Here is a 24,196-nt window from a genome sequence, read left to right as displayed (position 1 = left end):
GGTATCTGCCAGCGGTCGAAAGCATACCCGGGGTCCCCGGGGGGCCCGTATACAACATTGTTTACCCCTGCCAGCTGGGAGGCCCACTAATATTTCCTCAAGTCTGGCAGCCCAATCCCCCCCGTCATACCAAGGGAGGGTGAGCTTAGAGAATACTATGCGAGGTTTACCATCCCAGAGTAGCTGCCTCTGAAGGGCCTCTATTTCCTTAAAACAGGATGCAGGCACAGGGTCCATCGCATTCTGCAGCGCATACAAAAACCGGGGGAGGGCCGTCATTAAAGAGTACTGCCCTACCCAAAAGGGAAAGTGGAAGCGCCTTCCAGCACGCCACGTCTCCTTTAAATCGATTCAGAGGGGGGCCAAGGTTATTAAGGAAACGTAATTTCGGGTCCAGCGTGACATAGACGCCGAGGTACTTAAACCCTATCGGCTCAATTTGTATCGGACAGGTATTTGGCACCACCGGTGGGTCACCCGTGAGGACGAAGAGCACCGACTTCGACCAATTTATTGCAAACCCAGAATACCTCCCGAAGATGGCAAGCACATCAAGAAAACAAATAAGGGATCCCCTTGGGTTGGTGAGGTATGGCAGAATATCGTCTGCGTAGAGTGAGGTTTTGTCTTCCCACTCTAGTGTCCATCGCAGTCCGCGTATCCCGCGGTTCCACCGAACCCAAGCCGCCAGGGGCTCCAGGGCCAGGGCAAAGAGGAGCAGGGACAGGGGGCATCCCTGTCTTGTGCCCCTACCAAGGAGAAAGTCAGCAGACTTTCGATTGTTCACCACTACTCTGGCCAGAGGCTGGGTGTACAATAGGCGCACCCAGTTAACAATTTCTGGGCCAAAACCCAGCTTCTCCAGTACTGCCAATAGATATGGCCACTCCACTCTGTCGAATGCCATGGCGGCATCTAAGGATACCAGTACCGTAGGTTCCTGAATCGTTGGGGTTCTACTCAGCACCCCATGCAACCGTCGCAAATTGAGGGCAGTATTACGGCGTGGCATGAAGCCGGATTGATACGGGTGTATCAAGGTGGTGATGACCTTGGCCAGTCTCGTCGCCAGCAATTTCGCCAGGACTTTAGGCTCGGCGTTCAACAGAGATACGACGAAAAGAGCGTCTTAAACTTACCCGATTTATGGATAACCACGATGTTTGCCACCCGCTGGTCGTATGGAAGCTGTCCCTCTTTTCTGCTTTCTACCAACATGGAGCGAAGAAATGGGGCAAGCTTGTTAGCACTTAATTTAAATAATTCTATGGGGATCCTATTTGGGCCTGTGGCCTTCCCAGAATTTACTCCCCTAATAGCCCACACCACCTCATCGTCTGTGATGGGGCACTCCAAGAATTCCCGGTTATCCTCTGACAGGGTGGGCATTTGAATGTCTTTTATCATTGCGCAGTTATCTGTCTCAGCGTATACCCCAGCTGAAGTATATACCACATTATAGTGCTCTGCGAACCTATCAGCTATGGCCTGAGGGTCTGCGAGTATAGCGGAGTCCACTCGCTGGATTTCTGGCACGAGCCGCGATGCCCACTCTCCTTTTTCGAGCCATGCTATCAATTTTCCAGCTTTATCCCCGTGTTCGTATACACGACTCTGGATTTCGCCCTCCTGTGCTCTAGCCTTGTCCCCAGCTAGACCCCTGTACTCATCCTGCCGCAATCTAAGCTGGTGAAGCCCTTCCGGGGTCACCGCTCTAGAGACCTCAGTTTCCAATCTCATCACCTCCGCCTCTGCCCTCTCCATTTCCGCCTGCCGATCCTTCTTTTTCCCCGCTATCAGGGATAGAGCTTCACCCCGAACTACTGTTTTGTATGCCTCCCACAGAGTCTGGGCCGAGTCAACCATGCCCGCATTCTCATGGAAGTATCTGTCGGAGATCTTGACTATTTCTTACTTAATGGTGGGGTCCCTCAGATGTCATGCATTTATGGGGGATTCTCTCCCATCGTCAAACTGCGTGTATTTCAGCCGGAGCAAAACTGGGGAGTGGTCTGAGATGCCCCTCCCCAAGTGTCGAGCCTACCAAACCGCATGTGCCTGCGCAGCTGGCACCAACACGTAGTCTATCCGAGAAGGCTATGATGTGCTGCGGACACATGTGTGTATTGCACCTCACTCGGATTTCGCACCCTCCATCCGTCCACTAGTCCCGTCATTTCTAAGAAGTCGGTAGCCATTTCTGCGCCGATCTCAGGGCCCGGGCCGGATGTTGATCCACCTCCCCCTCCGCCACCGCATTAAAGACTCCCTCTAACACAAGGAGGCCCAATGGCAGGGTCACGAAAACAGAACCCAGGTGACGGAAGGTATCGTATTGGAGGCCGGGTGGAACATAGATGGAGACAAAGGTGACGGTCCGCCCCTCCCACAGCCCCGAGATGCTGACATATCGGCCTCGCTGATCAGAGCACATGGCCTGAATCGTCAAGGGAAAGGATTTTTGTACCAGGACCCCGACACCTCTGGACCCCGTGGTGAAACCAGCGTGCGCTGCCAGTGTATAACCCCCTCTATGTAGGGCCATGCAACAATTACCAATGAGATGGGTCTCCTGTAGCAGTGGAAAAAAGCTGGTGGATCACCACCAGTATGCCAGGCGCACTGCTGGCATACTGGTCGGTCTTTCCATTATCAAGAATCGCAGCCTTGAATATCCTATCTAGGATCCCATACCAGTGTTCAGGTCATGTGTGAGTGGCCGCTCAGTCTTTAGGCGGCTTGCTTCTTTGTTGTTTCTATTCACCACCACTTTTTTGCTCTTTCATTCCACACTGTCTTATCAGGAGTTTGTTCTTTAGTCACACACGGTTTATTCATCTTTTTTCACAGAGGTGTTGGTCCTTTCATTTCTTCATGCAATTGATAGTGGTAGCTCTAATAGTTACTCTATCTACAGATTTGTGATATCACATAATTCTTAGTAGGCTCAATTTTCTTTCAAATGTTCTTTGTTTTACAGTGCCCCCGAAGAAGGGATTGCATCCCGAAATGCATTGGGCATGACTATGAATACATAATAATGCAGCAACATGATTATATATGTTTGTTGATTTAAGTTTGTTCTCACATGACAGCATGTTTTTGACAATAGCAACATAATGTATTTTTTTCTTGTCATATGTTTTTTCAACAATGAGTACAAGGCATGTATGTCATACCTTGTGACTAATTGCTTTTGATACTAAAAAGCGGTTGAACAAAAAAAAATTCAAAAACTTTATTGATTCGTGTTTTCATGCAATATGTATATTTGTTATTCATATCTTTAATACTTTAATTCAATTAGTGCGCCTGGCATACTGGTGGTGATCCACCAGCTTTTTTCCTCTGTTCTTTTAGCTGGCAACCGTCCCACCAGGCAGCACGCATCAGTTGAGTACATTCCTTAATACTTGTCAAGCAGAAGATTAAAGGGAGTGCACACACCTAGCTATTTTTTCTCCTGTAGCAGTACACATCTGGGGTATGCCTTCTGCTCAATTGACTAACCATTCCCCTCTTGATTTTGTCCCCAAGGCCATTCACATTCCAGCTGAGCACACCTATCCCCGACCCTCGTCTAACAGTCGACATTTAACTGGTATGAAGATGATACGGTCATAACATATGTCCCTGATGTCCAAAAAGAAAAAAAGAGAAACACATTGCAGACAATTTTCAGACAATAAGATCTCAAAACCAAATAACCCCAAATGTCCCATGCCCCTCCCCCCCTCCCTGCACCCCTGCACCTGGCCAACGCCCAACCCCAACTAGCAGTGTGCCCGTCGCCCAACATCCCAACTACGAGTTAACTAAAGGTAGTGATGAGGAGGAGGCCAATGCCCCCACCACCCTCCCAGCCCCAAGAACACATCCCCAATACCCGGGGTCACCCACAGCTATCATACAGTCAACAAATTGCAGCAGGAGGCTAGCTGCGGATCTACCCCGCTACCTGACATAACAAAACAGAGGAAAAGTTCTGCGGGCCTCTCTCATTCCTGTTCCCGCTGGCCGCCACCTCTGTCGCCGTCTCTCCTCTCCGGATTGTCCGCAAATCTGCTGTCTATCCAGTCCGATGCAACCTCCGGATTGTCGAAAAACCAGGCCCTCCCCTCGATCTCCACACTAGCTGGGAACATCATGGCATACTTCAGTCCCTTGTCTCTGAGTTTCTTTTTCATCTGGAGGAATATCTGCCGTTGTTTCTGTACCATTTGGGTGAAGTCGGGGGGGAAAAGGAAAGTGTGGCGTTCTCGTATCGCAGGGGGGCCTCCGTGCGCGCAGCCTGCAGAATCGCATGTCGGTCTCGGAAGTTCAGCACCCTCTCGATCATCGGGCGGGGGGGGGGCCGGGCCTGGGTTTCCCCCCCAGGTTCCCTATGTGCGCGCTCGATAGTAAAGAAATTGCCGAGTCCCTTGGGCTTTAGGTGGTTGAGGATAAGGTCTTCGACGAACAAATCCGGGGCCGGGCCCTCTGATTTCTCAGGCACTCCCAGGATGCGGATGTTGTTACGCCTGGCCCTCCCTTCATAGTCGTCCGATTAGTTAGATCTCGAGCGATCTTGAGATCACGCACCTGTTGCAGCAGCGCCATATCATCGATCAAACTAGGGGTCTTGATGTCTAGCGATCTGACTTTCTCACTAGCCTTAGTGAGATCCGCCCGGATCAAATTAACCTCTATGGTAACGGTGTCAAGTTGATTGTCCAATGCCTCCATCTTCTGACCCAGGGACGACTGGACCCCGTTGATGGCCGCCATAACGTCAGTAAGAGTTGGTTCACCGGAGGATTCCGAAGAGTCACCACCCGCCGATGTAGGCCGTTTCGATTCCGTAGAGGAGACCCGGGGCATCGTTTATCGGTCCAGCCTGTTTGACTGGCTTTGTTTTGACCCCTTGGAGGACCTGGGCAGGTGTTTCTTAGTCTCTGATTTAGTCGCAATCCCGGCTTTGGCCGCACTCCACTCAACTGCACGGATCCCCCTGAAGTGCCAGAGAAAACGGGGCACTGCACCACGTCCGGAGGTAAGCTCGCCAATGCCCAAGGGAGGGCCAGTGAGAATCAACACACCGCCGTCACTTGGCGGGAGAGCAGCCGCGCTCCCACGTCCCTGGCCCTCCCAAGGACTCCTCACAGGGCGGTCGAACACCCCACAAACACCCGACCGGTCAATCCAAGTCCTTAGCCCCACCATGTTTCACCCTCCAATGGGATCAAGATGTAGAGCCGGGCGGGCAGTGCGTGTAGGCTAACACCCCCCGGAGGCTCCACAACAGCCGCCCAGATGCCACAAGGCCCGGACAACCCCGCACCAAAGATGCCAGGGGTGCAGTGGGGAAGGCGAATGTGGGGCACCGGTGCAGGAAAACATCCGCTCCCTCAAGTTAGCACTCTGTGGGTGCCCTGCCGCGCCGCGGGCATCAAAGTCTCGTTGCCCCCAGGGGGACCACCCCTAACAGGGGCGCCGTGCCACTGGGTCCCGCAAGCGCTATCTCCTCCAATGCCCAGGACAGCTGCAGCAGCCAGTCTCTCCTCCGCTCCAAATTAGGGCTGCAGGGGCCCCACGTCCCACAATTGTATGCTCCGATGCAGCATCATCAATGGCCCCCCCTGGGGCGGGCAGCGTAATCCAGTCCTCCGGTCCCCGGGTGCCACCCCAATAGGGCCGCGGCGCGCCGAGACCAACAACAGAGTCCCTCCACACCACTCAACGGGACCGCAGTGTGCCACAAGCGCCCGATTCAGGACTCCCCCGCCCCGGCTCCCGCTGAGCGGACAAGCTGTATTCTCACCGCAATCGCCGATGTTGCAAAACGTCCAGTTGAATATTCAATGAAGGGGGCCCCACGAGAGACTCCCAGACCCCCTCCGATCTTCTGCAACACTTCCAGCGGCTGCCGGCCGCCCGCCGACCAGATCCGGGGCCTGACCGGTGACTTCCGGTTTTGGCCCCGGTGTTGTTCAATTACGAGCCGGGCGCCGCTCACACTCCGGCTCCCGGCTCGAGCTGGTGGAAGGCCGCAGCTTTCAGGACGGCGCATCTGAGGCCCCGAATGCCGCAGGGGAGCCAGAAGCGCGGCGAAATGCACCGCGTGCAATCGCTGTCAGGTAGCGGGCAATTGTTACAGGATCAAAGCCAGGATATTAGTGCCGAAGGAAGGGGTCGACGGGGCCGAGCTCTCATGCGGCCATCTTGGACCCGCGCAAAGCTCCTCCCCCTCAGGCCCCAGCTAGTTTAAGAATTCAGATTGCTGATAAAAGATGTTAAAAATTTAACCTTATGCGTAATGTGGGCATGCCTTCTCAGTATATCCACTTTCTTGCCTATTATTAACAGACAGAACTGAAATAGTCCCACAGTTCTGTGTTTTTAGACTTGTATCTGTTCAGTGCTTTCAAAGATTAATTTACTCTCTTTTTGGACGGAAAAATGTATGTCTATAGAGGAGGGGGTCAGAAAACAACTGTACCATTTACAACAAAAGTCCTGTGCACATGTTTAAGATAGATGTAAGTGAGTGTCTTTTTCAAGAAACACAATGTAACAGCAGAAATGGAGACAAGGTAGACACCAGTAGACAGTTTCTATTAAGGTGAAATATATTTTAACCTTCTTCAGAAAGAGAACATCAAAGAAAAAAACAGCTGACACGTGTTTCGTCAAGTGGGTAATGTACCTGTGACTCTTAAGGGCTGAAAATGAATCAAGAGTATAATATTTGTAAGGCCGGTGATACTTCCAACCCGGCCAGATCGGGTTCTATGTTAAAGGCAGGGCCAGTAGTGGCTTGCTTTGTCAGGGACACCACAGGGTGACGGGTGGGTTCAACCGTCAACCGTGTAATTTTGGTACCTACCTTGTCTCCATTTCTGCTGTTACATTGTGTTTCTTAAAAAAGACACTCACATCTATCTTAAACGTGTGCACAGGACTTTTGTTGTATTTACTGAGTGGGCCCTTGCCATGTAGTGTAGTTCCTAATATCCCAATAGGCTCTGCGCATTGGAATAATATCTTCAATAGTATAGACGTAGGACAGAGGTTAACTAGGTCTTTTACTGTCGATATTAGACTTAAAGTTTAATGTTTGCCAGCTAGCTCAGAGTTCACTAGAAACTTTCTCGAATAGACAAGGAGGAGTTTAACCTCCCTGGATAGACAAGAAGGGATTTAGTTTCTGACAACCATAGAACATGACAACTTTGCTCTCCCCTAATCAAGAGTGTATCTCTAGAGTCGTGTGAAAACAAAAGACAACTTATTTTACTCAGTCAGTTCAGTGCATTCTTAGTTTCACCAGATTGTAGAGAAAAGCAAGAGACGGGCGTGTTCAATAAAAAGATGTTATTTATTGATCAGTCTCTTTTCTCATACAAGAGAAATGAATCGCTATTATTGCAATACTTATTGTTAAGTAAAGTGCATACAGTAATAACAGAATTATAAAATAATACTGTAAAAGCATTGATATGGTTTCTTAGCCATATGATACTTAAAATGGATAAAATAGATACATACATATATACATTGACTAATCGTACTCAACTGGTGCTTCTAACTACGCCTACCCCAATGTACCTGACCTAAGCCTAATACGTGGGCGGGAGTAGATAAGTAGCAGTTTAAGTTAAGTTTGTTTTGCCAAGAGTCTGCTTCAAGAATTCTCTACAAAGGGTTATTCAGTTCAGTACCTGGGATTTAGAAGGCTGGAGGGTTGGTATCTCTATCTCAGGTCTTGATATTCCAGCTGCCTGCGAGGGCGGCTTGGAAGCGCCGGAGCTGGATTTCTCGGCAGGAGAAAAGGCAGCGTCTCTCTCTCAGCGCGTCAGAAAGGAGGGGCAGCGTCTGTGGGCTTCGCTGTCAGCTGGGCTCCTCGGCAAGTCTCGCTGCTCCAATCTTGTCACCACCTCGTGTGTTTGCTTAAGGCAATATCGGTATTATTTATACCTGAAAGGTGCCGAGATTGACGTAAGGATGGACATAAATACGTCAATAAGGATGTCATACGAACTGGTCGTTCGCACATTCTTTACTGAAGTTCTCGGTTAAATCAAAACAATGGCTGTGGGGATTTCCCAGGTCGTGGTAGGTTTGATTTGTTTTGAGAACACCGTATGCCTATTAGGGGGCTGGAGAAATAGTGCTTGCCTAATGAGATGGCATGCGCTATGACCTAATCAGATAACGGGCTTCTGTGCCGTTGTTTGGCTAATCAGATAACGGGTTTCTGTGCAGTCACTCCCATCAGGGGTTATTGGGGTTTCGTCTGACCTAGTAGCACAGTATCCTTCTTTGTTGTATATTGCTTGAACTCACCGCTACCAGGTAGGGCGCCATTCTTCCTGCATACTCAAAACCCTACACAGAACTCTCATCAACTGTACCATATAGTTTGTTACTCTGAGCTAGAGTCTGGTACCAGCTGAATATACCAGCATGTTAACCACCCCTTAACATCTGCTGTACTCAATTGATAAAGGGCACACTATATGGAATATGAGCAGGGCACATTCACACTGAGACTGAAGTTTGATGGCGCATGGTTTTCAACTCAAGTTAATCCTAGCAATCCTTAGTATACAAGGGACCCACCAGACATCAGAAAGCCAAACCTTTCATTAAAAAGCATGCTGTACTGTCTACGAAACAAAACGTGATGTAAATACTGGCGGTGACTTAGCAGTCCACACCAGAGTGCCTCTTTTGAGATGGGATTGGACTGATTAGGAAGAGAAGTGGCCCTTTTTGTACTGGCACTGATTGGCAAAACATCAATTAAAAATGTCTCTAGAGGTATTCAAATTGATTAAGTGGTGTTAGTGTAATCATTTCATCACGTTTTTATCTGTCCCATCTCTGATATCCTCAGCTATAGAGTCTTGTATTTGTCATTCCTGCTCTAATGTCATTTGTTCTGCGGCTAGTGTGCAGACTTTGATGGTTTTGTCTTTGATCGCAAACTAAGTGTGCCAGCCCCGATGAAGCTTTAACTATTCCTAACAGTGCCTTTTGCCACGTATTGCCAGTTCTTAAATTAGTTGTTCTAGCTCTGTGATTGTTGGAGCTCTATATGATCTTGATTTTACAGTCTAGAATTCATATTGTTGGTCCTGACATCTTAAATTGAGCATTTGGGATTCGTGGTATCACCTTTAAACATCCTTTGTATGGCCTTGAATTTGTGGTACTAGCTGTCTGACTACTTGTAGGTTTTTACTGATATTTTACAATACTTGCTGTTTCTTGAGGTTGGTGACACTAGCCTTACCATCCTTTGCATTGGATAATGCTATGCTTTTTGCATCTTTAATTGCTGGTATCAGTTTTGAAATGTTTTATTCAGAGGCATAGAATTGATAGTGCCTGCTTTGATGTCATTATCTTTAGGTATAGATGTTGTAATTTGCGGTGATAATTAGTTGGTTGAAATTGTTGACTGTTGAACTTGGTTGAATGGTATGGAACCAATGATTATTTCAGAATGAAGTATTTCACAGCCAGTAAGAAAACTGGAATAATTCAATTAGTTTTAAATCTCCAAGGAAAAATACACACTTAAAAGAAAAGCATGATAAGATTAACACAAAAAATGAAACAATAGATAAACATTTACAAGGTAATTTAGAAAGGATTATACAATTTTAGAGGTACAATGGCTTCATGATTCCAGAGTTGTGTGACTTGGGTTTACAGTTAACCCTCGTTGAGTTTTCTATCTGTTTTAAGGATATAAAAGACATCCAGCTGTACCAATCTACAGACATTTTTTTGAAAATCATTTTCAGGCATTCACTCAGGACAAGTATGAAGTTTCTTTCAATGTTGACGAGTCCGACATCATCATTGCTTCATGCAAGGAACCTAAAATGCAGGTCATCATTACAATTGCATCACCTGAATCGAGAGATGAGGAGGAAGATAAAGGTGTGTACATTATACGCTGCTTTATTTTCTAACTTTGTTGGTTTCTTCCACAATTGCTAATTGATTTTCTCCAGTATTAGCTCTTTCATTGTTTCACATGCTTGCATCATCCCCATTGTCGAGCTGGGAGTCCTTTGGTTACATTAAAGTACCAGCATAATTTTAAACATAGCCTAACAGACTGTAAACATTGTCACTTATTTAGCCATCTCACCTCAAGGATAAGAGGCAAACATCAACTAGAGAGGCGAGAGCACTCTGAAGACCTTTCAACCATTGACCACCATCCCTCAGATATGTACCACACATTGTGTGTGAATGGAGCCCCTTTGAATTATTCTCAGATCTCAGTAGATATATAATTTCTTCATTCATTTCTTCACTTTCCTTGCTTTCTTTAGCCTACTTTCTGTCCTGGAAACTGGCGTCAGATAAAGTTTAAGTAATATGGGTGTCACACTTTTTAGAACTTATGGTTTTTACGGCTCCACTTGAATGTGCCTCAGAAGGAATTTATCTACAGAAAGGTATAATCAAAAAACCTGGAGGAAGATTACTCCTGTATCTGCAGACATCCAAAGCGAAACCCACAGTCTAATCCCTTAGGAATCTGATGCCTCTTTAGACTTGTCTAAAAAAGTCCTAAAATAGGACAGTCAGAACAGTAGTTTGTCTCTGGAATGGTTTCAGATGTTGCAGACTTCTCACCATCGAAAGACCCATCTAGCAAAAAATCTGCTAGACATCACATTTCCTCTCCCGAGGTAACTCCTGTGGTACAATGGGCATGCAAATGTCAATGCATTCTTCTCAAAAACGTCTGTCTTCAATCCTGTATTTTATTTCTATTGCCTCTGGCGACAATTCCACGATTGACAAAGGCCTCAGCAACAAAACTGACGACAAAGACTACATCTACCTCAGTCAAAAATAAATGCCTTAAAGAGAGCCCCATTTATGCATATGCCTAAACGTCTCTCCCCATGGATATACATTGTTATTGAATGTATATGTAGAGTCTTCAATAATTTTTGGAGCAGAACAACCACCTGACAGGTGTATGCTAGTGTAAATTTAAGCTGCTGCCTAAAAATCTGCGGTGCCATTTTAGTACACATCATAAAGTGAAAGGACACTCCTCACAGGAGCTCACATACGGTACACTAACATTTGCTGCTTGATTTGTCAGGCTTCTCATCATTGCTGTGCTCCTCCGAGACTTGGTGTTGGGTGTGAAGAGTTGTGGCATAGTCTGTTTCTGAGGTTGAGATGGACCATGTAGCCTTATTGTCATTACTGTTGTTGAGTGTGACAATACAAGCAACTTGCCTAAAGCACCCCTCTCTGTAAAGTTTTCTCCATCCAGAACTGATAAATGTGCTACACTAGACCCAAAGTGTAACCTGCTTGCATTATAAGTCCAAAGTACTACCATTCAGCTTAAAATCTGTCCCTGGAATCATCATGAAATGCATGGCAATGGCGGAAGCTTATCTAAGGTGATACTGTCACCAGTGTTTCCCAACTTGGACAAATGACTCACATCACTCCAAAAGAGCATCCACAAAGGTCAGTCTAATGCTCTTCAGAAAGCAGGGCCTTTCTCTGAACAAGGAAAAATAGTTCCTAAATACTGGCAGACAGATGCCGTTCTTAGGAGCAGTCTGGTACCAACAATGGGAAAGTGTTCCCCTAAGAGGACAAAATACATGAATTACACAAACCAATCAATCAATCAATCAATCAATCATGCCATTTGTATAGCGCACTACTCACCCGGGAGGGTCTCAAGGCGCTTGGGGGGAGGGGTATGCTACGGCTCGAACAGCCAGGTCTTGAGTTGTTTCCTGAAGGCGAGATGGTCCTGGGTCAGCCGAAGGTGGATGGGGAGGGAGTTCCAAGTCTTGGCAGCCAGGTAAGAGAAGGATCTTCCTCCGGCGGTGGCTCTTCGGATGCGTGGTACGGCTGCGAGGGCGAGGCTGGTGGACCGTAGCTGGCGGGTGGGCGTGTAGAAGGTCAGGCGGTTGTTGAGGTACTTGGGGCCCAGGTCGTGGAGAGACTTGTGTGCGTGGGTGAGGAGCCGGAACGTGATCCTCTTGTCGACGGGGAGCCAGTGCAGGTTCCTCAGGTGGCTGGAGATGTGGCTGCGTTGGGGGACATCCAGGATGAGTCGGGCGGAGGCGTTCTGGATGCGCTGGAGTCTCTTCTGTAGCTTGGCTGTGGTTCCGGCGTAGAGGGCGTTTCCGTAGTCCAGTCGGCTGGTGACGAGTGCCTGGGTGACAGTCTTCCTGGTCTCGGTCGGGATCCAGCGGAAGATCATGCGAAACATACGCAGGGTGTTGAAGCACGATGAGGAGACGGCGTTGACTTGTCTGGTCATCAAGAGGGAGGGGTCCAGGATGAAGCCCAGGTTGCGTGCGTGGTCGGTTGGCTTGGGTGCGGTGCCCAGGGCTGGGGGCCACCAGGAGTCGTCCCAGGCGGAGGGCGAAGATCCCAGGATGAGGACTTCCGTCTTGTCCGAGTTCAGTTTTGCTGGCGGCTGTCCTTCATCTGCTCGGCGACGTCTTTCATCCCTTCGTGTAGGCAGGTTCTGGCGGTGTCGGGGTCTCTGGTGAGGGAGAGGATCAGCTGGGTGTCGTCGGCGTAAGAGATGATGTTGAGGTTGTGCTGGCGTGCGATGGCTGTGAGAGGTTTCATGTAGATGTTGAAGAGGGTGGGGCTGAGTGAAGATCCTTGCGGGACGCCGCAGATGACTTTGGTGGCCTCTGAGCGAAACGGGGGGAGGCGGACTCTTTGTGTTCTTCCGGCGATGAACGAGATGATCCACTCCAGTGCCTTCTCTTGGATACCGATGTTGCTGAGGCGCTGGACTAGGGTGCGGTGGCAGACCGTGTCGAACGCAGCGGAGAGGTCCAGGAGGATGAGGGCCACTGTTTCCCCCTTGTCGAGCAGGGTCCGGATGTCGTCGGTGGCTGCGATGAGGGCGGTCTCTGTGCTGTGGTTGGCTCTGAAGCCGGACTGCGAGGGGTCTAGGGATCCGTTCGTCTCGAGGAAGGCGGTCAGCTGTCTGTTGACGATCTTCTCGATGACTTTAGCAGGAAAAGGGAGGAGCGAGATGGGGCGGAAGTTTTTGAGATCGGTGGGGTCCGCTGTAGGTTTCTTCAGGAGGGCGCTCATCTCGGCGTGCTTCCAGCTCTCCGGGAAGGTGGCGGTGTTGAAGAAGGCGTTGATGATGTTCCCGAGTTGGGGTGCGATGGTGGAGTCGGCCTTGTTGAAGACGTGGTGTGGGCAGGGGTCGGTCGGTGATCCGGAGTGGATGGTGTTCATCGTGCGGGCTGTGTCTTCGGTGGTCACCTTGGTCCAGGTGCGAAGGGTGGCGGTGGGGGGCGTTGGTTCGACGGTTGGGTGCGTGGGTGGGGCGCCAAAGCTGTTGTGGATGTCGGCGATCTTGCGGTGGAAGAACGAGGCGAGGGAGTCGCAGAGGTCTTGTGACGGAGTGATGTCGTTGGTGCCGGTGCTGGGGTTTGAGAACTCCTTGACGATAGTGAAGAGCTCTTTGCTGTCGTGCGCGTTGTTGTCCAGTCGTTCCTTCAGGGATTTCTTCTTGGTGGTGCGGATGAGCTGGTGGTGCTTGCGGGTAGCGTGTTTGAGGGCGGTCATGTTGTCGGTGGTCCGGTCGAGGAGCCAGGCTTTCTCGAGGGTGCGGCAGGTCTTCTTGGAGTCCTTGAGGTCGTCGGTGAACCAGGATGCCTTCTTGCTTCTGGGTCTGCTGGGAGGGTTCTTTAGTGGCGCGAGGTCGTCGGCGCAGGCGGTCAGCCACTGTGTGAAGTTGCGGGCTGCTTCGTTGCGGTCCGTTGTGTTGGCAGGTGGGCTTTGGCTGAGGGAGGTGGTGAGCTGGTCTGCGGTGATCTTGCTCCAATTCCTGTGAGGTACCTGTTGAGGGTGGTGGTGGGTCGTGGATCTTTTGAAGCTGAAGTGGACGCAGCTGTGGTCGGTCCAGTGGAGTCCGGTGGCGTGGCTGAAGGTGATGTACTTGCTGGAAGAGAAGACGGGATCAAGCGTGTGGCCGGCGTAGTGGGTGGGGGTGTTGACCAGTTGCTTGAGTCCGAGGTTGGCGAGGTTTTCCAGCAGGGCGGTGGTGTTGCGGTCCTTGTTGTTCTCCAGGTGGAAGTTGAGGTCCCCGAGGAGGATGTAGTCAGTGGAGGGGAGGGCGTGCGGGCTGATGACGTCTGTGATGTCTTCGCTGAATTGTGTGCGTGGTCCCGGGGGTCTGTAGACGAGGGTGCCTCTGAGGGTCGTCTTAGGGTCGGTGTGAATCTGGAAGTGGAGATGTTCGGCTGCGGCGAAGGAGTCGCTGGCGTTGGTCGTGATGCGGATGGTGTTCCTGTGGACGATGGCGATGCCACCTTTCGGTCTGGTTGATGCGGTCCCTCCTGATGATCTTGTACCCGTCCGGGATGGCGATGGCGATGTCGGGTGCAGAGGAGGCGTTCATCCAGGTTTCCGTGAGGAAGGCGACGTCCGGTGATGTAGCATCGAGGAGGTTCCAGAGTTCCACGGCGTGTCTGTGGACGGAGCGGGTGTTGATCAGGATGCACTTGAGGTGGTTGCTGCTGGTGTTTGTCTTGGCGGGTGCGGGGCAGGTTCGGAGGCAGGTGAACTTGCAGGTGCAGCAGGTGAAGGGTCCGTGGGTGCGTCTCGGGGTGGCTCGGCAGCAGGCGTGGGTCCGGCCGGCATTGAGTGCGTTGAGAGTGGCGGCGTCGTAGGTCAGTCGGGTCGTCTTGTCTCGGCGGGGAGGGCCAGGGGTCCTGGCGCTGGGCGCGGGCCAGGCGCGGACGGGCTTACCTTTGGCGCACCTTTGGCGCTCAATCGGCGCTCCCGCTGCGCGGTCGCCCTGGGGGCCGTCATAAGTAAGGAGCCGGGAGGGAGGAGCAGCTGGGTGGCGGGAGCGTGGCGGCGAATGGAATCACAGGGGGGCGGGGCCGCAGGGAGGCAGCGGCGGGAAATTCCAAGAAGCAGCGGGAAATTCCCAGGAGCAGCGGGCAGCGAGCGAAGGAATCTGCAGGCAGGAGGCGGCAAAGGCAGGCAGGAGCGGCAGCAGTGAGTGGGGCGACCAAGCCCTGTGGAGGGCTGAGCGGTCACACTCTGTGGTCCCCTACGGTCCCCTTAAGTAAGGAGCCGGGAGGGAGGAGCAGCTGGGTGGCGGGAGCGGGGCGGCGAATGGAATCACAGGGGGGCGGGGCCGCAGGGAGGCAGCGGCGGGAAATTCCTAGAAGCAGCGGGCAGCGGGAAATTCCCAGGAGCAGCGGGAAATTCCCAGGAGCAGCGGGCAGCGAGCGAAGGAATCTGCAGGCAGGAGGCGGCAAAGGCAGGCAGGAGCGGCAGCAGTGAGTGGGGCGACCAAGCCCTGTGGAGGGCTGAGCGGTCACACAAACTAGTCAACTACAAGGAAAGCACAGTCATTGTTTGTCTTTTCAAATGTTTATTAGTTAGTCTTTTGAATTGTTTCTTAGGAAGAACAGCATCCTGCATCTCTTAGCAACATCTAGCCGCAGATTCCTTACCTTTTGAATTTTTCAGACTGGATCCGTCTTTTCCTCGATCAATATTCTAGCGCGCTGGTAGGTGAACTTGGTAGGCTCCACTTGATGTCATCCACATCACCTATATAGGTGCCACCTCGGTGCGCTGACATCAGTTCTTTTCTTTCCGTGACCGCTAGTACAGATCCGTGAAGAGAGCTACCCTCTGTCACATTTTGACAGGCTTTTTTCAACTTTTTGTCAACGATTTCGGGTGTGTAGGTTTTCCAATATGTTGAAGAAGACTTCTGGATTCAAACCGTGCGGCGCCTGCCATTGCGCCATGTTGGTGACGGATCCGCAATTGATTTGTCTCTGGTTCCTGGAGCACGACCACGACTCAAAGTGCTGCTCCGACTGCTGGGCCATGGTTCCAAAAACTTTGAGGGAGCAATCCCTAAGGCCGCTTGTAGCCCGGTGCTCGGCACAGCACTGTTCGCCCCGGAGGTCTTGTCCTTGGTTCCGGTTGAGAAGAAGGTCCGGGCATCACTCCGGGAGTCCTAAGTTCTTGTCCTCTCACTCAAAGTCTTTGGGTCGGTCAGGTAAGAGGCATAAGAAACAGAAGAAGTCGAAGCTTGCTTCAACTTCTTCCCATCCGTCAACTGACATGACGAAGGAGTCTCAGCGCTCTAGGCCTAGTTCTGCTGATGCTGCACCTGGGTCTGCTCCTCGCTTCCCTACTTTTCCCGGAGCTGGAGCGACCCCCACCCAGCTTAAATCATTTTATGATGCCATGTGCCTCCTATTTGAGCAACGTGACCCTCCTGGTGCACCATCCGGTTCTCGCTGGTGGCTTCAGCCTGATGCCCTCCAATGGACCTGGTGGTGGATCCATACCGGCGCCGGTCGTGCCACTGCGACCTTCACTTGCACCGGCCCCAATGCCTCCTGACGGCGCCAGTCCCTTTCTTATCCCTGACGACACAGAGTTGGATCAGCGCCTGCCTATTCCAGTGCTGACATCACTCTTGGGTCCTAGGTCATTTCCTCAGGCTTACTTTGAAGGGCTAGGAATGGAGGACAATTGGGAGGGGTCATTGGACCCTTTACAAGATCAGCCTGAGCACGAAATGGACTGGCATAGGAATTGGCTGAGGCCAGTGGACTGGATACCTCTCCGGATTCCGGCCTGCTTTCTCCCCCTACCGTGGCTAAGGATGAGAGCGCTTCATATGCTATGGTGGTGAGAAGAACAGCTTAGGTACTGGATCTTCAGCTCCCTTCGGTGGAAGTCAAGACGAACATCTTGACAGAGGTCATGTAGCCTTGTGTCTCCTCCTCGGAACCCCTTCTGCCATTGAACGAGGCCTTGACTGATGTCCTTCAGGAAGCCGGTTCCAATTCCAGCATAGGGGCTTCTGTGAGTAGGACAATCGCCCACCACCATTAACTTGCACCATGCGATCTAAAATTCCCCTCCAACCACCCTACCCGGATAGCTTTGTGTTCCAAGCTTTTGCCTTACGAGGCGCGTTCCCTTCCGCACCACCAGACCGGGAATCCAAAAGACTAGATAGTTCGGGCAAGAAAATGTTTTCTTCACCAGCCTTGCATTGCAGTTGGTGAACACCACATGCCTATTGGGCCGTTATTCCCACTCCTTGTAGGACATGATTGCGCAAGTGTTGCCACAGGTCCTGGAAGGCCTTTGCTGTTTACTCGCAAGCAGTATCAGATGGGAGAGATTTGGCAAAGTTTACCTTTAGTTGTGGGCTTGACACGACTGACTTTTAGGGCAGACCAATGTCATTGACGGTGGCTGACCGACCGCTCGTCTAGCTGAGAACTTTTGGCTTTTCTGAGGAGGTCCTGGCTTCCCTTATGGACATGCTCTTTAATGGAACCAGCCTCCTCGAAGACATGACCCCGGAGCCCTTTAAGGACTCGCGATCTACTGCCAAGTCCTTGGGCCTCTCAGTAGCCACCAGTCCTTTCACCCCTTTTATGGCCACGAAGGGGCTTTCAGCTGCGCCAGCCATAGCCCAACCACAAGACCACGCAAGGTCAGCTGCCTTTTTCGTGTCTGTGGGCACTAGTCCTTTCGACCTCATGGGTCAGACAGTCAGAAGTCAGGTTAGTCCACTCCTCCCCCTGCAGCCTTCAAACCTTCCTAGTCCAGCCCTTCAACATCATGAGTGGCCAGTTGGTGCAGAATCAGCCATGACCTCTACCACTGGCAAAACATCATGGTGGACAGGTGGTTTCTTAAGATATTTCAAAGGGGCTACTCCCTTCCCTTCGAGACTACTGCTCCATCCATGCCTCCAACTTACAACCGGCTGATGGAGGATCACCTGAACTTGCTTCAGGAGGAAGTCAGTACTTTCTTGGCCAAGGGAGCCATAGAGGGTGTTCCAGCACTAGAAGTAAAGTGTATCAAATTTGTGTATCATTTACAGATGTGTACCCAGACCGCCCTGGTCAAGAACGGCCACTGCCGTCAGAAGTTGTCTATCATTCTCCAGCTACCTTGGATCAGTTTCCTTTACTTGAACAGGAGACCCTTGAATTAATGATGCGTCAAGTAAAGTCAGGCTCCCCATGTGACCCAGCCCCACCGGACATATTGGTTTCGGTGATCCATATTGTTCTTCCTATTATTATGAACCTTCTTAATGCCTCCCTGTCTTCCGGGATAGTTCCGTCCACCTGGAAACAAGCCATGGTGCGCGCACATTTGAAGAAACCGAATTTGGACCCTGGCAATTTCAATAATTATCGCCCTATTTCCTTGCTCCCCTGGGTGAGTAAAATTCTCGAAAAACATATCAACATACAGTTAACAAATTTTCTCGAGAGTAACCAACTGCTTGACGCCACTCAGACGGGCTTCCGCCCCAGACATGGGACGAAGACCGCTCTATTGGCAGTCACTGAGGAAACCAGAAGGATTCTGGACCGAGGGGGATCAGTGGCAGTGGTCCTCCTCCATCTGAGTGCAGCATTTGACACGGTCAATCATGACACGCTACTGTGTCGCCTTTCTGATTTGGGAATATCAGGGAGGGCAATAATCTGGCTCAAATCCTTTCTGAATAATAGGACTTTTCAGGTCTTCGAGGGAGATACTGTCTCCTCCAGCAAACCATTGAGCTGCGGGGTCCCCAGGGCTCATCTTTGAGCCCTGCGTTATTCAACGTTTATATGAGACCGCTGGCTGAGGTCGTCCGTCCATTTGGCATTAAGATCATTACATATGCGGACGATACTCAGCTAGTGGTCTCCCTCGCACAGGAAGATGGCCAGCTAGCACGGAGTGGCTTGATGAAATGTCTGGAGGAAGTAAAAAACTGGATGACAACATCTTGTCTCAAGCTCAACGGAGACAAAACGGAGCTGATGCTTCTTGGTCCTTCTGCTTTATCGAACATTGACTTCCTATGGCCCCCCAGCCTGGGCACACCACCTACACCTAAAGACAATATAAAAAGTCTGGGAGTATGGTTGGATACATCTCTGACTTTTAACACCCAGGCAACCAAGCTATCAGCAATTTGCTTTGGTCTTCTCAGGATGTTAAAAAAAATTCTTCCACTTCTACCTATGGAAGCCAAACAGATAGTCATTCAAGGTCTGATCCAGTCTCGATTGGACTTCAGTAATGCCTTGTACATAGGTGTGCCTGATTACACACTGCGGAAATTGCAGATTATTCAGAACTGCGCTGCCCGCACGCTGCTTCAGTTGCCCCGCAGAGTGTCAGCAAAGCCTAGGCTTAGGAGCCTACACTGGCTCCCGGTGCGGGAAAGAATTTACTTTAAAGCAATGTGCATCTCCCACCAGGCTTATTGGCAGACTGGCCCAGCAATCAGCCGTGGGCTGATTACACCGTATCCACCTAGCATACAACTCCGCTCAAGTCAGGCCTTTTTGGCTACAGTCCCCCGAGTTAAGAGAACCAGAGCAGGTGGTAGGCTGTTTTCTTATAATGCCGCCAAATTGTGGAACATACTTCCGCTACAGCTTAGGGCTAACCCCAATCTACTTTCCTTCCGTAAGCAATTAAAAACTTTTCTTTTGAACACATACAACTAGTTCTCTCTGCGACGACTGTTTTCAGCGAGTAGCACCACTTTCTTGTAGCTCTTGGACGCCTCAGGGCAGCAACCGCGCTTTACAAATCCCCTTTTCATTTCATTTCATTTAATTTCATTTCAAGTAGGCTGTGGTTGCTAGTCTCGCTACTTTCTGGGCCTTCATCCAATCCTAGATCTGCGAGTCCTCAACTGCTTCTCAAAAAGGAAAAGTTCAAGATGCTCACTCTGGCTCAGGTCTTGCCTGCCCTAGACCCTGGAGACTTGTTGGTATGGTTGGACTTTTCACTTTCCTGTCCTGCCTCCTCATCGACATTCCCTGTGGTTCATTTTTTGGCCCTGTGCACTTTCAATTCACTGTGCTCCCCTCTGGCCTTACCAGTGCCCCTCGGGTGTTCACCAAGGTGATGGCAGTGGTCGCAGCACATCTGAGCAGATTAGGGGTGCCAGTCTTCCCCTATCTCAGAGACTGGCTGTTGAAGGTGAGCTCACACCAGGCTGTCGTCTCCCACCTCAAGACTATGGCAAACCTCCTGCTTTCGCTAGGGTTCACAATCAGCGTGCCAGAGTCAAACCTGACTCCCTCTCAGACGCTACCGTTCATCTGATCTGTTTTGAACACAGTACAGTTTCGGGCCTATCTTCCCGAGATGCAAGTCCAGGATATTCAGGCTATGATACCAAAGTTTCAGCCTCTATCCTGGATTTCAGTGAGACTCACTCTGAGGTACCTGGGACTCATGTCCTCACGGATCCTGCTACTGACACATGCCAGATGGCATATGCGGGCTCTACCATGGACCTGAAGTTCCAGTGGGTGCAGCATCTTGGGAATCTCTCAGATATAGTCCATATCTCGGGGGAAACTGCACAGAACCTGCAGTGGTGGCTGACCAACCGCAATTGGGTCAGAGGCAGACCACTCTCCCTTCCTCAAGCAGATCACATAGCAGTTACAGATGCGTCACTCCTGAAATGGGGCGGCCATCTGGGAGAGGTGGAGATCAGTAGACTCTGGTCTCTCGCGGAATCCGGACTCCACATCAACTTGCTGGAGCTCCAAGCGATTCGCTTGGCATTGAAAGCTTTTCTTCCTTACGTCAAGGCAAAGCTGGTTCATGTCTTCTCGGAAAACACCACTGCCATGCGGTACTGTAATAAACAAGGCGGGTGGGGTTGTCGACCCTTTGTCAAGAGACACTGCGTCTCTAGACAAGGCTGGAACAGCAAGGCATATCCCTGGTGGTTTAATACCCGGCAGGTACACAGAATCCCAGCGCGGACGGACTCAGCTGTCGTTGCGTAGCGAATGATGCGTGGCATTGCCAACCGAAGGTGATGCAAGGCCTCTTTCAGCGGTGGAGATAGCCTTGGCTAGATCTGTGCACCTGTGCTAAGAACTCGCAATGTCAGCAGTTTTGCGCATTGGAGTTTCCAAGGCAGCTCTTGCTCGGAGACGCTTTTTGTCTCAAGTGGAGGACAAGCCTCCTTTACGCCTTTCTGCCCATACCACTCCTGCTCAGAGTGCTCAAGAAGATGAGGAGCGACAAGTCATTCTTGTGTCTCCAGACTGGGCACAGAGAGTCTGGTATCATGAGTTTCTTCACTTGAGCATCGATCCTCTAATAAGGCTACCCCTTCAGGAGGATCTTCTTTCGCAGCAGCAGGGGAGGGTCCTCTACCCGAACCTGTCAGCCCTACGCCTTCTTTTGTGGAGGTTGTGCTCCGGCAGTTGATAGAATTCAACCTTCCTCTCGAAGTCTGTAATGTTGTTTTGGCAGCCAGGCATCCCGTTTGTCTGTCGGTGGAACACATTTGTAAAATATTGTACAGAACGATCTATTGATCTTCTTTCTGCTTCCATCTCTCACATCATATTGTTTATTTTGACCCTTGCCCAACAGGACTCTGCTCTTGGGACTCTTAAACGGTACCTTTTTGCCTTCTTGGGTTGCCAGACCAACCCTCTTTATTTAAATCCCCTATTGTGCATAGATTTCTTAAGGGGCTAGTGTATATGTTCCCACCTGCCCCTTTCATCATGCCTTGGTGGAACCTTAATTTTGTTTTCACCTTCCTCATGTGTGCTCCTTTCGAACCTCTGCACAACTACCCCCTCCTGCTGCTTACCACCAAAACAGCCTTTTTAGTGGCAACAACTTCTGCCAGGAGAGTGAGCGAATTTCATGCTCTGTCATCCATGCCTCCTTACCTGACCATCTTCCCTGATAAGCTGTTACTTCACAAGAGGGCCTCTTTCTTAAGTATTAACACTGTTCCACGTAGGGCAATCAGTCACTTTCTCCACACCCCTCTAAAGAAGAGAAGTGACTCTACTGTCTGGACCCAAAAAGAGAAATGTCGTTCTACCTTGACCGCACTAAAGAGTTCCGGGTGGGCAAACAATTCTTCGTGGAGATTGTTGAATCAAAGAAAGGTTGTGTGGTGCAGAAGCGGACTATCTCGCAGTGGTTTTTCCTCTGCATCAAATGTTGCTATGCTCTGGGCAAAAAACTGCCTCCTGAAGGCTTAAGGGCTCATTCCACCAACGCAAAGGCTGCTACCACTTCATTGCAACATGGAGTTCCAATCCTCGACATTTTTCAGGCTGCAATATGGGCATCCATGCACAGATTTACCAAATACTACTGCCTCAACAGTCTTGGTCGCTCTGTCCTGCTTGACTTCCTGGTCTACCTTTGCCCTCAGTCCCTCCTCCGGGATGGTATTGCTTGGTTATCTATTCCGAGCAATACCACCTACCGGCATGCAAGGGTATTGCTTGAGATAAAGTCTTCCAGATCCTGTCTGATGCCTGGGAAATTAAAAAGTAAGGAATCTGAGGCTAGGTCATGTCTCTACCAGATAACGAATTACCGAAGGTAAGTGGCTTGTCCATCCCTCTGATACTGCTTTTGCTTGTGTATGAGACCATTGCAGGAAGAACCAGGCAACCAGTTTACTCAGTGGGCAGGCTTGTCCAACACAAAAAAACCTCCATCACACCAAGGATGAGCATGAATGCCAGGTGGGCTTAGAAAGCAAGTACAGAGAGAATATCAACAGGAGTCTCCAAAATTCTCAATGATGACTTACATGTCTATGGATGGCTAGGAAGCACACCTCCAGAAGCTAGCCACTAGCCGCAAATGGTCAAGAGAAGAACAAATCTTCACGAAAATCTGTTTTTAAGAAGTACTCAACTTATGGAAAAAGGATGGTTTATATCAAGTACAATCACCTTAAGTGTATTCTCTGTTTCTTGAGAATGGCCAGAAGCCTTTTGACATTGTTTTACTATACCCCCAAAAAACCAAATGGCTGGAATGCCGGATTAGCACTTACAGAAGGATTTACACCTTCATGTGCTTCCCCACTGAGGAAGAGAAAGGTTCAGCTGGGCTTAGTGCATCTTTACAGAAGTCATCTTCCGAGACTTCTGTGGTGGCAAATGTACTCTATGGCACATTCTTAGGGTCCATTCATCACATCTGCCACAAGCTTCAGTACAATAGTAGGGAATATACATGAACTAATCTGCTAACTCTTGGTATTCTGTCATCCAGAGAAAGCTTTGAAGCCCCCCCCTCCTCCCACACACAAGCTATGAATGAAAATCATCTCAAGAAGTTTACCGTGTCAGCCTTGTTGGTGGTGCCTATCAAACTGCCTTTTCCACCTCCCTACTTACTAATTGTCACTTCGTCCACTATAGGGCGGAAGTTTGCTCAACTGGCAAGCGTTGCCTGCAGAAGGCCACAGGTGGCCCTCATCTTCAGGGGAGGAACTGGCTCTCGAGGTGCTGACCAAGCATTCGTCTGTTGTGCTGTGCAATCCTCTTAAGGACAGTTGATTTGAAGTCTTTACTCTCCCTCCTTTAATCCTCAACGGTTGCCTTTGGTTATAGCACCGTCAGCTGGATTGGAGAAAAAAACACTTGCAATTTTGTGGACATTCCCTCCAATACTTCTAGCTTGTACACCATCTCTCCTACAATTTTACTTCCAATTAAGGAAGGTTTTTAGGTGACTGAGAGCAGCTGTGCTTAGTTCAACTCTGCCATTCTGACCAATACACAGTGTGCTGCCAATTCAGTCTTTTAGTGTCACTATCGCTGCAGTCACCAAACCTTTTACTTCATGAGACCTTTATTATTTAGGTTGATAAGGAGTGGAACTAAAGCCAGAAGAAAGATTTGAATTAAGTACATGTTTTTTTAGCACTGACACGCACAGGATAATCAGTCCTAACTTCAACAATTGGGAATGATGATAATGAGTTAGTGTATCTTTCCAGCAGTGCAATTGCTTGTTCTTTGCATTCATCTTCCCACCGGTCTTAGGCAGTAAAGATCGATATATCTGTAACCGGTTACACCAGTGGTTCAAACACACATGGACCTTTTTGACATTGCTGCAGAGTATGATAATTGCCTTTGCTGCATAACCCAACCACCTCTACCTGTGCTAGCTCCAACCCAGCAGCCTGTCCAGAATCTAGTAGCCACTCAACCAAGTATTCCGCCACTGAGCAGGTCTATTCCTTTTCGATAATATACGGGGTAGAATGGAGGAGGAGGTTACCGACTAGTATCAAGACAATGTGGATGATGACGATGATGAACATAAGGACGATTACCAAGAAAAA

The 24,196-nt window shown here is 50.0% G+C and overlaps 1 protein-coding gene across 1 annotated transcript in view; it reads left to right on the top strand.

Moving 5' to 3' along the window:
* Positions 1-24,196, top strand: part of ZFR2 (zinc finger RNA binding protein 2) — a 553,880-nt gene that overhangs the window by 392,953 nt on the left and 136,731 nt on the right. Inside the window, exon 14 of the mRNA XM_078669465.1 lies at positions 9,795-9,933. Coding sequence (XP_078525591.1) covers positions 9,795-9,933 — 139 coding nt within the window. The remainder of the gene's footprint in view (positions 1-9,794; positions 9,934-24,196) is intronic.

Source organism: Lissotriton helveticus, chromosome 12, assembly GCF_964261635.1.
Source record: "Lissotriton helveticus chromosome 12, aLisHel1.1, whole genome shotgun sequence".
Classification (NCBI taxonomy): Eukaryota; Metazoa; Chordata; class Amphibia; order Caudata; family Salamandridae; genus Lissotriton; species Lissotriton helveticus.
Note: the sequence above shows the minus strand (reverse complement) of the source record. Positions and strands in the feature narration are given on the sequence as shown.